Source organism: Chlorocebus sabaeus, chromosome 10 (genome assembly GCF_047675955.1).
Source record: "Chlorocebus sabaeus isolate Y175 chromosome 10, mChlSab1.0.hap1, whole genome shotgun sequence".
Taxonomy (NCBI): domain Eukaryota; kingdom Metazoa; phylum Chordata; class Mammalia; order Primates; family Cercopithecidae; genus Chlorocebus; species Chlorocebus sabaeus.
This window is the reverse complement of record NC_132913.1, coordinates 103700490-103717528: the sequence shown is the minus strand read 5'-3', so window position 1 is coordinate 103717528 and position 17039 is coordinate 103700490. Positions and strand designations below refer to the sequence as shown.

Here is a 17039-nt window from a genome sequence, read left to right as displayed (position 1 = left end):
TCTTGTCACCCACACTGGAGTGCAGTGGCGTGATCTCGGCTCCCTGCAACCTCCACTTCCTGGGTTCAAGCAATTTTCCTCTCTCAGCCTCCTGAATAGTTGGGATTACAGGCGCATGTCATACCTGGCTAATTTTTGTATTTTTAGTAGATACAGGGTTTCACCATGTTGACCTGGCTGATCTTGAACTCCTGACCTCAAGTGATCCACCTGCCTCAGCCTCCCAAAGTGCTGGGATTACAGGCATGAGCCACCATGCCCGGCCGAAGTGCATCTTTCTTTATCACCCATTTTCACTTCTGGATGCTCTTGGCTGCTGGCCACCTACTCAGTCCTCAGATACCCTCACGCACCTGCTCATACACTCCCCCAACTCCTGTCCTCAGCAGCTACATAGATCTGTGCTCGACAGAGATGGGCCTGTCCCCCAGAGGCATTTTGGAAATGTCTGGGGTTTGTTCATTTGTTTGTCTTTTTTCTAATGTAGTTGCACTGCAGCGTTTTCACTGAAATGTTTATTGTTTTGTTATAAAATATTTCCCTTTATTATTTTTATTTGACATTATCTTTTAGGGCATTATATTAATTTAAAAGACATAGTAGTTTGCAGTAGCTTATGAATTTCATTTCAGGAAAGGAATGGTGATGTCAAAATAAATTTGTTACAGAAAGGGAATGTTTGGTGTGATAGCATTGAGGATGGCTGAGGCAGATAGTCTTTCCAATTCCCGGGCTTTGCTATTGCTCCAAAGATCTTTTCCTCCAGCACACACCAGCCCCAATCAAATAGTCACATCCTGGATTCATAATCGCCAGTAACCACACCACTTCCAAGATCTGGATTGAAACATCGTACTCTCTGACCATCACTCCCTATTCACTGACTCCAAGAATCCTCCAACCTCATAAAGACGTGGCCTTGACTCTCTCACTTTCCACTTTTCATTATTCCTTATACCTCTTCTATTCTCCCCCATCCCCAGCCTGGGCTCCATGGTCCAGCAGGATAACCACTCTCTTGCAAGTACATATAATTCTCATATCTGCTTGCCCAGGGAAACAGTTTACCCTGGTTAAACCCAGATTTCTTCTTCTTCCACATGTGCACCTGAGCAAGTAGTTTGAAGGCGTGGAGAAAAATCACACAGCCAGTGACTAGAGTCACTTCAGATTTATGGCCACAAATCTCAAATGGACACTTAACACAGTGAGCTAATTCTACCGCATCTCCCTTGTAAATTCACACTCCTACTTTCCGAGATAATTATTTCCCACCTTCTCCTCTCTTCACAAATCTTTAACACTTCCTCTCTTATCTCTTCTTTCTTAGCTGATGACTTCATGGGGAAAAAAATATGTATGTGTGCTTGGATGAGAACTACCTGATTTTCCCACTGTCATTTCTATCATTCTCCCGCCACCTGTGCCTGTGGAACCAGTGGTCATTTCCCAATGTACTCAAGTTGACCTCTTGATAATATTGTAAAGAGTCACTGCACTCTTTCTGAATCCTTCCCTAGGTTTTTGGGTCTCCACACTTGCTGGTCTTGCTTCTAACCCATTGGTTGCTTCTTTTGAGCCTCATTCCTTGGCCCTATCTCCACCAAGGCCTCCACGAAGCCTCTAAACACCTGAAGCCCAGGGCTCTGTCTTTGGCCTTCTTCTCTCCCCTAAGAGGTCTCAGCCATTTCCAAGTCTTCAAGTTCTACCTCTACAATGATGGCTTCTATCTCTAGGCCAGACCTCTCCCTAAGCTTCGGACTCATATGTCCAATTGCCCGTCTGATCCTTCTAGTTAGCTTTCTATCAGACACCTTAAACTAACCATGACTGAAATGTAGCTAGTAATCACTCTGATAGACTTGAATCATGGGCCCCAAAGACATGCAGGTCCTAATCCCTGAACCTGTCAATGTTACCTTATATGGAAAAGGACACTGCCAATGTGATTCATTTAAGGATCTTGAAATGGGGACAGTATCCTGGATTATTCAGGTGGGCCCTAAATGTAGCCACAAGTGTTCTTACAAGGAGAGGGAGATTTAATGACAGAAGAGTAGTAGGAGAGGTGAGAACAGAAGAAAGAGGCTGGAACGATGCAAGAAAGAGGCAGAAATTGCAATTTCTAGAAACTGAAAAAAGGCAAGGAGACAGATTCTTCCCCCTCGAAGTCTCCAGAAAGAACCAGAAGGTGCCCTGCTGACACTTTCACGTCAGCCCAGTGGGACTGATTTTAGACCTTCCGATCTTCAGAACTGTAAGAGAAACACGCGTCCCATTTTAAGCTCCCAGATGTGTGGTACTTTGTCACAGCAGCGATAGGAAATGAATTCGGTCAGCACAGCTACCACACAAATCCATAGCCTAACCCGATGCCCTCCACTTCTCAGGAAATGGCTCCCCATTTATGCAGCTGCTGAGGCCAAGAGCTTCGGAGTTGTCCAGATCTTTCTCTTCACTCCCACCTTGCCAGTCAGCAAGTCTTAGCTCTACATCCAGCACACGGCCTGACTCCAGCAGTTTCTCACTGCTCCACTGCCATGACCCTAGTCAATGCTATCACCATTCCCAACTCGCATGACGCCACTGCTTCCTGCTTGGCTTTCCACGCCTTCTCCTGGCCCTCTTCACATGCACCACCGGTGGCTTTATGAAGGCTGAATCAGATCACAGCATTCCCCCTACTGAAACCGTCAATGTCTTCCCATTACACTCAGGATAGAGTGCAAATCCCTTGCCATGGCCTATAAGGCCCTGCCATTCACTGGCCTCTGCTCGCCTTACCTCCCTCCACTTCCTCACTGCTGCACTGTACTGATCACACTGACCTTCTCTCTGACCTTGCTCATTCCATTCCCACCTCGTGGACTTTGAGCTTGGAGTTCCTACCACCGAAGTGCTCTCTCTCCAGATCTTTGCATGGATCTCTCCTGTTCATCACTTAGGTCTCAACTCAGATATGGTCTCCTCCAAAAGGCCTTTCCCACCGCCCTTGCTAAAACAGGATCTCAGTGCCCACAGCCAGTGGGTATTTAACCCCAGTTATCTTCCTTAAGGCATTTGTCAGCTCCTGAAATTGTCGCATTGGTTTGTTTACACATCTATTTTGTGTCTCTGTGAAGATGTAAGCTCTCAGAGGGTGTCCTGCTGACTGCAGTATCCTCAGTGCTTGGCACATAGTAGGCATACAATGATTATTTATTTGCCTTGCTGCCTGGTGTAGCTTGTTTCCAACTCTATCACTGCCTCTGGCAGATATAACTGCATCAAGTTATCTCTCCCAGGGCTGTTTGTATCTCAGTAGCACTGGGGTATCCGTGCAAAGAGTTAACCAGTGGGATTTCCAGCAACCTTTAGCAGGTGTGGAGCGACCGACCATGAGATTTCTTTTGTGGTACTTTAAAAGCACACAATTCATTCAACATCTGCTAAGGACTGGGTGCCATGGATACATAATAGAGGGAGGAAAAGATATTTATATTATGCTTTAGTGGATGAATTTGGATTTTGTCAAGGCAGGAAGGGGGTGGGGTGGAATAGAAGTGGGCGAAGGCACTGCCTGAAGGTGCTCAACTATTTCATGGACTCGGCCTGGTGGCCCCTCCACCTTCTGCCTACTGGAACTCGCTGAGCCTGGGAATCTAGGGATGGTCTGCCTGTGGCTCAGCACTGGAGCCAACGCCCATACCTTGCATAGATTCAGAGAGACTGGTCTCCTGGCAGTGACCCACTTCCTCTCATTTGGCCTCTGTTTCTCCTCTCCCTGCTGCCTCAGGTCTCATCATCCACGAGGGACCCTCGGTGTATCGCATCTTTAAACGGTGGCAGGCTGTCAACCAGCAGTGGAAAGTGCTGAACTATGACAAGACAAAAGACCTGGAGGATCAAAAGGCAGGAGGCAGGACCAACCCCCGGACCTCCTCATCCACCCAGGCCAATATCCCTTCCTCGGAAGAGGAGGGCGCAGGCACCCCTGCCCCTGAGCAGGGCCCTGCCCAGGCTGCCAGCCACCCCTCAGGCCCTCTGTCCCAACACCACTGTGCTTATACCATCCTGCACATCCTGAGTCACTTGAGACCCCATGAACAGCGGAGTCCCCCAGGCAGCAGCCGAGAGCTGGTCATGAGAGTCACGACAGTGTGAGAGCAGAGGCCCAGGAGGAAGGCCATGACCACCACTGAGGGCCCGGAGCAGGGTGGGGAGGTGCAGTGGCACCCCCAGAGCCAGCAGAGGGAGCAGGCAGAGGGTGGGGGGCCTGGCAGGAGCCCTGGGGCAGGCTCAGAGTGGGAGTGAGGCTGGTGCAGGAGCAGTTCTGCTATTTCCAATCAGTCAATGCCACTCTCCACAACAGCAATGAAAACCAACACCAACTCAACAACAAAGTGCAATACAGGCTGAACCTGGCCCAACAGAAAAAACCTGCCCCAATGCGCCCGCAGGCAAGGTACCTGAAGAAGCAGAGGCGGAGGGCAGGCAAAGCCTGTGTGACTGGTGGCAGTGCCGGAGGCCAAGGGGGCCAAGAGGAAAAGCGTCTGTGGTCTGCTCTGCTCTCACCCTGTTTGGTTCGGTTTCTCCTGGGGCTGTGTTCTGCAGGCAGCCAGGAAAGGGGGAGGCACGTGAGCTGGCAGGGACACACTGCCTTTGGGGCTCCTGGGCTCATTTGGATGGGCAAGATTCGCTGACAAATGGCTGTGGGGATGGTGGGTGGATGGTCAGGGAGGGTGCGCAGGGAGGGAGTGCTGGTGTGAGCAGCCAGAGGGAGAGGTGTGTCTCCTTCCTGAAGGAACTTCCAAATGGAACTCCCGATTTCAGGTGGGCTCAAAGAGGGCTTAGGTTTGGAAAAGGGTGTCTTTCTGTGCCCTTGTTAATTTATTTTATAGTGCTTTGGTTCAAAGATGTTTACAGGACACACACACACACACACACACACACACACACACACCCCTCTAGAGAAAAGTACAGATTTCCAGTGGGTATGTGAAGCACAGTTCTGCTGCTGTGGCTTCAGCTTTGGAAACTGTCAATCCCGGAGCAACTTTCCCAACTACCCAATCCCACCATGGCCAGGACATGGGCAATGCCAGCCCTTTCTTGTCTTGGCACATGCACATACCCAGTCCCCTCACGGTAGGGCACCCCTGCAGCTGCAGTGGTTGGGAGGAGCTTGGCCAGTGTGCCCCAAGGAGTGGAGTAGAGCCCAATCTAAGCATTCCTTGCTGCTTAGAACCCTCCCCAAAGAGGCAGTCAGGCTGACGCTCAGTGCTTCATGCTCCCTGGTCCTTCCCGTGCAGCCAGGTGGGCCCAGGGGTGCCTGGCAGGGAGCACTACCCCTGGACCCCCCTGCTCGCTCTGGGGATCCTGCCAGGGAAGGCCACTGGGTGGTCACCTGCAGAGTTTCTGGTTGTCACTGCACAATGGCCGCGTCATCCATGGGTATTAAAAGGACACTGTCAAGTACTTTTTTAAACTAGTTTTTAGGGTTTTTTAAAACTCTCTGTTGTTTGTAATATTCTCTTAAAAGCTTGAAAATAAAACTTCTTTCCCTACCATTAGTGTCCCTTTCCATATGCGAGTTTTTCTTCCTCTTCCCTATCCTCCCTCTGTGGTGTAAACAGCCTTCTTTCTCCCTGTGTCTGCCCCACCCCTAGATTCTCTCTCATCACAAGAAATCAAGCACATTTTCATTTCTCCTTTGAGGGCATGGATGGGGCAGGGCAGACAGAGATGTTCCCTTCTGTGTGCCTCTGTGTGAATCTGCAGTGAACTCCTGGCCTCTTCTTGGCACCCTAGCAGACAGAGTCCTTCAGGCCCCAGGCTCTCCCAAGGATTCTGCCTAGGAATCCTAGAAGCAGAGACCATGGGTGCTGGAGGAAGTTTGGAGAGCTCCACTCCATCGGGTCATTTCACAGACGTTGGGAGAGGGTTGTTAGGACCTCATTGCCCTGACAGTGTCCTTTGACTATCAGAGGACAGCACCCATGTTAAGGCCTCATGAGAGGGCTTGGACATATTATGAGGCAGCAGACAAGATCTTTTTTTCCCTTCAGCTTAATCTGGCCCTCCCACCCTGGGGCTGGCTATGGGTCCGGCAACAACATCAGTGGGGTGTGCACAGGCTTAGAAAGGTTTCTCCCTGATGAAGCTCAAAATCAGAGAGTTAAGAAAGACACACTTGGAGAGAGACTGAAGGACACATACAAGGAAAACATACAAACAAATGAAAACCAATCACACTGTGCAAATAAACCATGTAGAGGAAGTGTGTTTATTTTTCACTATGATCTAGGAACAGGCCTTTCAGTTTAAGCATTTATGGAGGCTATAGATGTGTTATATGGAGTATCTGTTTTCAAAAAAGTATTACAGAGTGGGTTGCAGTGGCACATGCTTTAGTCCTAGCTACTTGAGAGGCTGAGGTAGGAAAATCACTTGAGCCCAGGAGTTTGAGGTCAGCCTGGGCAACATAGCAAGACCCCAATTCTAAAAAGAAAAAAAGGCTAGGTTCAGTGGCTCATGCCTGTAATCCCAGCCCTTTGGGAGGCCAAGGCGGGTAGATCATTTGAGGCCAGGAGTTCGAGACCAGCCTGGTCAATGTGGTGAAATGCTGTCTCTACTAAAAATACAAAATTAGCCAGGCATGGTGTCACACACCTGTAATCCCAGCTACTTGGGAGGCTGAGACAGGAGAATCACTTGAACCCAGGAGGTGGAGGTTGCAGTGAGCCAAGATTGCACCACTGCACTCCAGCCTGGGTGACAGAACAAGATTTGGTCTCCAAAAAAAAAAAAAAAAAAGAAAGAAAGAAAAGAAAAGAAAAGAAATGAAAAAAAGGTATAATACAACAAATATGCATATCATCAAAACTATAGTGGCCATCACGTTGTCTTTCTTTGGTGGTTCACAAGGCTCTTTAGACTCTTGCAGTCATTGAGGGTCATCATTTGAATATGTTGTACTGAAGAAGAAGAGGCAATTAATAATAAACTCTTGTAGAATGATGGCGTTTGTTGGATCTTGATAACTCAAGCTCCAAGAGAACAAAGACCTCATCCTCCTCGTTAACTGCTGTATTTTCAGGACCCACAGCAGTACCTGGCACACAGTAGGTTCTCAATGAATATTTGTGAAGGAGTAAGACACTCTTGGAAGAGAGCAACAGTACCTTCAGCATCTAGGAGACATGCCTCCTCTTCTTTCAACTTATGTTCTAACACACAAGGTCAATCACAGAGTAGAAAAGAAAGGTCAAGTTCTGACTTCTCCACCCAACAGGATGGTAAATTCCCAGTGCCTTGGGAAATTGAATTTATGAGTACAGAAATGAATGAATTGGGTTTTTATATTTTATATGCATCTCTGGGAAGAAAGGTGAAAGTACACCTTGATGACTTTCCGACGTGCAGGTCATCCTTCATACCACCAGGCAAATGTCTATATTTCCTGTGGAGTTATTTAATGCAGAGTAATGAACAATAGCCCAGAGTTCACTTGCACATCATCTGCAAGTATGACCCATGTATGGGGCAAGATACTAGCTAACATCTGAAGTTCTTACTATGTGCAAGGCACCAAATGGAATGCTTCATACGTATTAATTCACTTAATAGTCCAACAGCCTGATGAAACAGATACCATTCTTATCTTCATTTTGCAGATGTGAACGCTGAGGCCAAGAGGTTAAGTAACTTGCCCATAGTCACCAGCCAGGATCCCATCCTCAGCAATCTGGCTTGCTTATTTATTTATTTATTTATTTATTTATTTATTTATTTATTTATTTTTGAGACAGAGTTTCACTCTTGTTGCCCAGGCTGGAGTGCAATGGCACAATCTTGGCTCACTGCAACCTCCGCCTCCTGGATTCCAGCGATTCTCCAGACTCAGCCTCCCAAGTAGCTGGGATTACAGGCACCTGCCACCACACCTGACTAATTTTTGTGTTTTTAGTACAGACGGGGTTTCGCCGTGTTGGCCAGTCTTGAACTCCTGACCTCAGGTGATATAACCACCTTGGTCTCTCAAAGTGATGAGATGACAAGCATGAGCCACTGCATCCGGCCAGCAATCTGGCTTTGAGCATAGCCACTCTGACACATTTCCTCAAGACAACCAGCCAATTTAAGGAAAATCTGGATCAGGTCAACCAGGGAGGTTAGAATGTGAGAGATCTACAGGAAAGCTTTGGAGACTGGGGTACATACAAAAAAATGGTTTACGTCGCCTACAGGAAAAAAAGCTGAGTTTACATGACAATTCTTGCCATGGCTCAGGAGGGTTTAGGGTTATGGATGAAAAGAGAAGCAGGCTCACCCGATGCCCATGCCCTCATAACTTTCGAGAAGGAAAAGTCCTAAACGCAGCAACCTCAGTGCCTTTGGCAATGGCCAAAGTCTGGCACTCTGCCGTTTTCTGAGGCCCAGCCCAGCAAGGAAAGCACCGTGCCGGATGCAGTTGACACCTTGGCATAGAACACTCCCAAGGTGTCCATGGGTCTGAGGCACCCTCCCCCATAGAGAGGGGACAATCTGTTAAGTGAAAAAGTAGAAAGCTTGGGCTCTGCATCAAATAATACAGAAGTGGATTTATTTTATTTTATTGTTTATTAATTATTTCTCCAAGGTGCTTGGGTTTTTCCAACTCCATAAGTTGGAAACTACTGTTATTCCCATTTTTCAGGGGAGGAAACTGAGGCCTGAAACGTTAAGCACGATGCCCAAGGTCATATGACTATAGATGGCGGCATGGGAATCTGTACCTCAGCTGTCTAAGGCCATACCTTGGGCTGCTAACCTCTGCATTACACTGCCTCTCAGCAAAGTGGAAATGCATTTAAAAGTTTTATCCTGATACAAGAGGCAAAGAAGGAAGTGAATGAGGCCCCCATCAGCCAGATGTAACCGAGATATCTGTGTGCCACGTGCCCTTCAGTGTCCACTAAGGTCAGCTCCAACCTCGCCATCCCTCCTACTATGGGAAGATTGACACCTTCAGCAGTTTTTCTAATAATTCAGACCCTAAAATTTTTCCCAGTTGCCTCCTCCTCCAAAATCCGGAGTCCTGAACTCAGGGTTTCCGTTTTCTGTCTTAGAGCTATTTCTTTATTTCAACCCTGTGTTAAACTCAAATATTGGACATGATTCCTCCTCCTTGATTTTCCATTACATCTTAAATAGTATCACTTACAGTTGTGTATAATTGAGTTTTATCAGGAAGTCAATGGTAACCAGAAGTTTATTCATATAAGAAACTGTGGTGAGAAACTGCAATATGGAAGTTCTTGCCAGGTGGATACCTCAAATGTAAATTAGATAAAACCACCTTTAAAAACCCCATTGCTTAGTTACTAGACTCTGTTAAGAAGCTCGGCATTTTTCATAAAAAATATTTCTCATGAAAGAACTTGGCAAGCTTACTCTTATTAACTATAAATAAGAAAGCTAACAGTATTTTCTCTTCTGGGAAATTTGCATTTTTAAGAGGAGGTAATTCTGAAGCAAGGGGAGTAATCCCATAAGTGGTGGAATTTCAATCATCAGCAGGCAGGTGGAGAATTGTATTGTGTTCTTTCAGCCAGGAGGACCATAGCCATGTATCTGCATTTGACACACAGGTCCACACACAGAAAGACATAAGCACAAATAGTAACAAACGCAGTCTCCAAAAACTGACATGGAGTCAAGGCCTGTTGACTGAGCAGCCTGTTGGTTTTCTTCCAGAGGATCAAGACTCCCAGGCAACAGGTGGAGAGCGGCAGGAAGGGGCCTGTCTCTATCAGGCCCTCTGAGCTTGGTAATGTTAGTCAGCTGGACCAGCCCCTTTTTCCACAGGTTAGAGTTGGGATACCAGCTCTTATGTTCCAGGTAGTGGCCCTTCCAAAGGGTGACTTGTTGAGAGGGGAGCCCTCAGCACTGTCCAACACAGGCAGGTATCCCTCTTCCAAGAAGAAATGCAGAAATGGTGGAGCTGCCCCTGCCCTGAGCATGCTGAGAGCATACACCTGTCTGGTGAATTATGGTGACTTTATTGCAAGTCCTAGTCCCACCCTCAAAAGCCTCAAGACTGAGGCATTAGCTCATGTTGTCCATCGCTCCTCAAATCATTTCAGTGGACACCTGTTGCTTTTGTCTATTCAGCACACACTCTTTCCTATGGGAAACTCACGCCATATGGTTTTGGTAGGGCTGAACCACTAAAATCACTGTAGCCATAGAAATGAGACTGTGATTCAGGCTTGGATAGTCAAAGTCTCTTATTTCTGTGTCCACAGGGGTTGATTCAGAAATTGGTATGTGACTGAAGGCTCTCCATGTCCTCCCTGGGACTTATCCAACAGAGCTAGTGGGAGACACGGTTTCCCTCCACTAGGGTTGCTAGCTGCACTTCTGTGTGTCAGGGAAAATAAAAGGTCCCATCTTCTGCTGCCAAGGAAGCATCTACCTTCTGAATATGGTCAAGAAATAGAGACACACAAAGCAAAGAGCAGGAGAGAGATGGTCCCGCCTCTCCTGGAACCACTCATGACTGAGCCAGTTTCTCCACTAGATTTCCCAGACATTAGTCAATCGATTTCATTTTGCTTTATATTAGTCTGAGCTGTGTGTATGTCACTTGTAATCAAAATTCTTTAAAATTGTGAATACAAAGCTTTCCTTATATCCCTATGACAAAACTTTGTGTTAAATCCAAGGATGCATTGGTTGGGAGACCAAAGACAGTAACAGGTTGCCTCCCTTTCCTACCGAGTAGGGCTCAAGGTGGCTTCCTGGCAGCATTCACAACAGTCATTCTCCTTTAATCTTTTTTTTTTTTTTTTTTTTTTTTTTAAGAGTCTTGCTCTGTTGCCCAGGCTGGAGTGCAGTGGTGTGATCTCAGCTAACTGCAACCTCCACCTCCTGGGTTCAAGCAATTCTTGTGCCTCAGCCTCCTGAGTAGCTGGGACAACAGGCACGTGACACCACGCTTGGCTAATTTTTGTATTTTTAGTAGAGATAGGGTTTGTCCACGTTGCCCAGGTTGGTCTGGAACTCCTGATCTCAGGTGAACCACCTGCCTTGGCCTCCCAAAGTGCTGGGATTACAGGTATAATCCTCTACGCTCGGCCTTCGTTAATTCTCTTTGTGAATCTGTTCAGTTGTCAAATGATAAAATGGAAAGACAATATGCACCTACATACATGCAGAGAGTGTTCTCTTAAGACATTTCTTTAGATTACACTGGGGAGACAAAGAAGGGACCTAAAGTGAAAAATAGGCAGACTTATGATCAGAACTCTGATCTAAAGGCTTTGGAAGGGGCAGGATCCAGTTATGAGGCCTTCAGGACACCAGGATTCAGAATGGAAGATAAGAGGCAAGGCACGGAGCAAGACCTTGATCCATTGGCCACAGTCAAAGGGGTCCTCCATTACCCCTGGCATTGACCATGGCATGGCCCCCCAACACGTGCCACCTTACTGCTACTCTTAGCATTTTTCCTGGATTAAATAAGCTACGATGGGTGTCTGACTTTAAAAATGGGGACCTATGGAAGCAGAATCAGGTCAGAATCCTTTGTGAACACGGGCAAGTATCTTAGCTTTTTTGGTCTCTGGTTTCCTCATCTTTAAAATAAAGATAATTGGCCTCTGAGGACCTTTGTAATGTCAGAGATAATGCATATAAAGTAGGCAGTAAATAAATAATTGCCATTATCATTTTTATTGTTCAACAGAGCAATAGGAAATTTGTACCATTACCATAGCATATAAAAAGCAAGGTTACATTTCTTTTGGGTATATATCTGGTAGTCAGATTGATGAATCTTACAGGGTTAGTTCTATTTTTAGTTTTTCAAGGAGCCTCCAAACTGTTCTCCATAGTGGTTTGTACTAATTTACATTCCCACCAACAGTGTACAATGGTTTCCTTTTCTCTGCATCCTTGCCTGCATTTGTTATTGCTTGTCTTTTGGATAAAAGTCATTTTAACCAGAGTGAGATGATAACTCATTATAGTTTTGATTTGTATTTCTCTGATAATCAATGATGTTGAGCACCTTTTCATATAGCTGTTTGCCACTTGTATGTCTTCTTTTGAAAAATGTCTATTCAGATCTTTTGCCCATTTTTAATGGAATTATTAGATATTTTCCTATTTAATTGTTTGAGCTCCTTATATATTCTGGTTATTAGTTCCCTGTCAGATGGATAGTTTGCAAATATTTTCTCCCATTCTGTGGGCCGTCTCTTTACTTTGTTTATTGTTTCCTTTGCTGTGCAGAAGCTTTTTAACTTGATGTAATCCCATTTGCCCATTTTTGCTTTGGTTGCCTGTGCATGTAGGGGTATTAGTCAAGAAATCTTTGCCCAGACCAATGTCCTGGAGTGTTTCTCCAATGCTTTCTTGTAGTGTGATAGGGTTTGGCTCTGTGTCCCGACCCAAATCTCATCTCGAATTGAAATCCCCACAATTACCATTTGCCAAGGCAGGGACCTGGTGGGAGGTGATTGGATCATGGGAGCAGTTTCTCCCATGCTGCTTTTGTGATAGTGAGTGAGATCTGAGGGTTTTATAAGTGTTTGATGGTTCCTCTTTTACACTGTCGCTCACCTACCACCATGTAAGATGTGACTGCTTCTCCTTCTGCCATGATTGTAAGTTTTCTGAGGCCTTCCCAGCCACGCAGAACTGTAAGTCAATTAAACTTCTTTCCTTTATAAATTACCACGTCCCAGGTATTTCTTTATAGCATGTGAAAACGGACGAATACATAGTAGTTTCAAAGTCTGGGTTCTTAGATTTAAGTCTTTAACCCATTTTGATTTGATTTTTTTTATGGTGAGTAATCCCAATTTCTGGGATATCCAGTTTTCCCCAGTGCCATTTATTGAAGATACTACCCTTTCCCCAATGTATGTTCTTGGGACCTTTGTCAAAAATGAGTTCACTGTAGATGGATAGACTTATTTCTGTATTTTCTGTTCTGTTCCATTGGTCTATGTGTCAGTTTTTATGCCAGTACCATGTTGTTTTGTTTATTATAGCTCTATAGTATAATTTGAAGTTCGATAATGTTACTCTTCCAGTTCAGTTCTTTTTGGTCAGAATAGCTTTGGCTATTCTGGGCCTTTTGTGGTTTCATACACATTTTATGATTTTTTTTCTATTTCTGTGAAAAATATCACTGGTATTTTGATAGGGATTGCATTGAATCTGTAGATTGCTTTGAGTAGTATGAACATTTTAATAATATTGACTTTTCCTATTCAGGAACATGGAATATCTTTCCTTTTTTTTTTTTTTTTTTTTGTATCCTCTTCAATCACCACTAAGCATATACCCTAAAGAAAGGAAATCAGTGTATTGAAGAGATATCTGCACTCTCATGTTTATTTCAGTAATATTCACAATAGCAAAGATTTGGAAGCAACCTAAATGTCCATCAACAGATGAATGGATAAAGAAAATGTGGTACATCATATACAATGGAGTACTATTGAGCCATAAAAAAGAATGAGATCCTGTCATTGCAACAACATGGATGGAACTGGAGGACATTAAGTGAAATAGGCCAGGCAAAGAAAGACAAATTTCGCATGTTCTCATTTATTTGTGGGAGCTAAAAATGTTAAAAATTGAACTCATGGAGATAGAGAACAGAAAGATGGTAAGGCTGGAAAGGGTAGTGGGAGAGGGGGAAAGTGGGGATGATTAATGAGCACAAAAATGTAGTTAGATAGAATGAATAAAGTCTAGTATTTGATAGCACAACAGGGTGACTACAGTCAACAATAACTTATTGTACATTTAAAAATAACCAAAAGGGTATATAATTGGATGGTTTGTAACATAAAAAAAGATAAATGCTTGAGGCGATGGATACCCCATTTACCCTGATGTGATTATTATGCATTGTATGACTGTATCAAAATATCTTATGTACCCCAAGAATATATATGCCTATTATGCACCCACAACATTTTTTTTTAAAAAAGCAAGGTTGAATCAGAGCAAAATGAGTACCTGGAATCAGCACTCTGTCCCATTTAAGTTTTTCTTCAGTTACAAGTAACATACCCAACTAGCAGGAGTTTAAACAATTAAGGGTGTGTTTTCCTTTTGTAATAAGATGTCCAGTGTACATGGCTGCTGGCATCAGTCCAGTTGCTTGGTGATGCCACTAGCAACTCAGGTTCTTTCTGTCATCTGCTCTGGCACCCTTAAAATGTTGATTTGTCATAGTCTCAAGATGATAGCTCATCTTCAGATGAGATAAGACAAGAGAAGGGGTGGCCCCAGTCACATCTCTCCTTTATGTCAAGAAAAGCTGGCCTGGCACGGTGGCTCATGCCTGTAATCTCAGCACTTTGGGAGCCTGAGGTGGGTTTATCACCTGAGGTCAGGAGTTCAAGACCAGCCTGGCCAATATGGTGAAACCCCATCTCTACTAAAATTACAAAAAAATTAGCCAGGCGTGGTGGCGTGCTCCTGTAATCCCAACTACTCAGGAGGCTGAGGCAGGAGAATCACTTGAACCCAGGGGGTGGAGGTTGCAGTGAGCTGAAATCATGCCATTGCACTCCAGCCTGGGCAACATGAGCAAAACTCTGTCTCAAAAAACAAACAAACAAAAAAACTGAAAAGGTAAAGAACTATGTTTCTACTCCGAGATGCTTCCACGTGTAGTATTGTGGCCAAAAATGTGTTTTATAGACACACTTAGCTGCTGGAGGGGCGGGCTAGGAAAGTGATTATTTATCCTTTTTTATTTATTTACCAGCTACTACTATGGAATGCACCAAGGAAAAGGAGATGGAACTGGATGCTGGGTAGGCCAGCTGGGGGCATCTGCCCCACCCTGAGGGTAGGAGGATAAATTAGTAGACTGTTTTCGAGGGCTATTTAGTAGCATTCTATTGAATTTTAAATATACATGTCCTTCAACGCAGGGATTCCATTTCTTGGAACTCTCCTAGAGAGAGAGTAGCAGATGTTGCATTCGCAAAGAGCTTGGTAAATGAGAGCAACATGAGCGTAATAATGAGACAGATTGGAAAGAACCTAAATGTCTGTCACGTGGTAGTGACGGAGTATGAGATATTAAAACCATGGGATGCCATCAGCATCAGAGAATGTCATAGGCATGGAAGGACTGACAGGGAAAGGTCTCAAAATCATATCGTTAATTGAAAAATGAAATCTGCAGGACAAGATGCACAATGATCACGTACTTGGAGAACAACAACAACAAAACCACACCTACATCTCATATGTTAAGATGCCACATCCAAAAGAATACGGAACGATACCACCAAACTGATTAGAGTGATTTTTTTTGGGAGAGGATGAGGTTGAGGAATGTGAAGGGGGAACTTCCTTTCTGCTTATATTGTTTGAATTTTAATTATAAAAGCGAATTCATGAGATACTTGTGTAATGTTTTAAATTATGGTGCATATATACAGTAGAATATTAAGTAACTATTAAAAACAATGAGTAGGCCGGGTGCGGTAGCTCACGCCTGTAATCCCAGCAATTTGGGAGGCCGAGGCGGGTGGATCATCTGAGATCAGGAGTTCAAGACCAGCCTGGCCAACTTGGAGAAACCCCGTCTCTACTGAAAATACAAAAATTAGCCAGGAGCGGTGACGCACACCTGTAATCCCAGCTACTCAGGAGGCTGAGGCATGAGAATTGCTTCAACCTGGAAGGTGGAGGCTGAAGTGAGCTGAGATTGTGCCACTGCACTCCAGCCTGGGTGACAGAGCAAGACTGTCTCAAACAACAATAACGACGAGTCAAATCTTTTTTAGAAAATAGGTACCTTGTATTTGGATGAAGTCCTGAGTCATCTTTCCTGAGAACTTGTAGCGGGGTGGGCCCTGAGGGGTTTGGGGTAGAGGACTCCTGAGGCTTCCCACTGCCTGTGTTTCTATGGTTCTGTGATAAGGAAAGTTTGAGAGCAAGGAAATCTGCACTTCAGACTTTATTTGGTAATTTAATGAAGGGCAGGGGCAGGGAAGAGACCTTGGGTTGGACAGCAGGAGTGGCCTCCCTACCTTCAGTTAGGCCTTGGTCATCCAGACCAGAGGTTTTTCTAGAATAGCCTTTGGAGCAACCAGAGATCTGGAGTTTTTGCTGCCAGCATGCAGTTGAGAGGAGTCCACTTGGCTGAGAGGCACCGCACACAGATGCAGCCAGGCATCTTTGAGAGTGACTGCCTGCTAGTCCAACTCCCTCTGTGCCCAATAGAAGCTGCAAGCAACTGGCAAATATAGAAGCAGGATCGTCCAGACTGCAGGCAGTTGGTTCTTTTCCTTCTCTCCTCTAAGTCCTTTTTCCCACCTTCCAAATCCTTCCTAGGCCAGGGTTTTCCTTCCAACAGTAGATGATGGCAGACAAGGTGTATGATGCCCCGTGCCCACTCCAGGTTCCAGTCCTCAGGGGCCAGCCAGTCCTCTGCCCAGGGACTGACTGGGGATATTCACTGAAGGTTTCTGCTTGTCCAGCCAAATGCCTGAAGCCTCACAGACATCAATCCTGGCCACAAAGCCTGCCAGATGTGACTTGGGAAAGTCAGTCAAGGAGACTGACAATATGGAGCTACCGAAACAAACAAGGTGAAGGCTGCTTTCTGAGTTCCAAGGCAGATGGAGACCCTAGGGAATCAGACAGAGTAAACAAACATCAAATAAATAAAGTCCCTGTAATCCTAGCACTTTGGGAGGCTGAGGCAGGTGGATTGCTTGAGGTCAGGAGTTCAAGACCAACGTGACCAACATAGTGAAACCTGTCTCTACTAAAAACACAAAAATTAACCAGGTGTGGTGGCAGGTGCCTGTAATCCCAGCTACTCAGGAGGCTGAGGCAGGAGAATCACTTGAACCTGTGAGGTGGAGATCATAGTTAGCCGAGACTGCACCACTGCACTCCAACCTGGGCAATAGAGCGAGACTCTATCTCAAAAATAAATAAATAAATAAATAAAGCCTCATTTAGCTAAAACAACAAAACAAGAAGGTAAAACAAATGTATTACCTTCTTTTTGTGTGTGTATTTGA

The 17039-nt window shown here is 45.1% G+C and overlaps 1 protein-coding gene across 1 annotated transcript in view; it reads left to right on the top strand.

Annotated features, from left to right (window-relative positions):
• Positions 1-5547, top strand: part of MARCHF4 (membrane associated ring-CH-type finger 4) — a 111323-nt gene extending 105776 nt beyond the window's left edge. Inside the window, exon 4 of the mRNA XM_007966203.3 lies at positions 3776-5547. Within this exon, the coding sequence (XP_007964394.2) occupies positions 3776-4143 (368 nt within the window). The 3' untranslated portion in view covers positions 4144-5547. The remainder of the gene's footprint in view (positions 1-3775) is intronic.
• The last annotated feature ends 11492 nt before the right edge of the window (positions 5548-17039 follow it).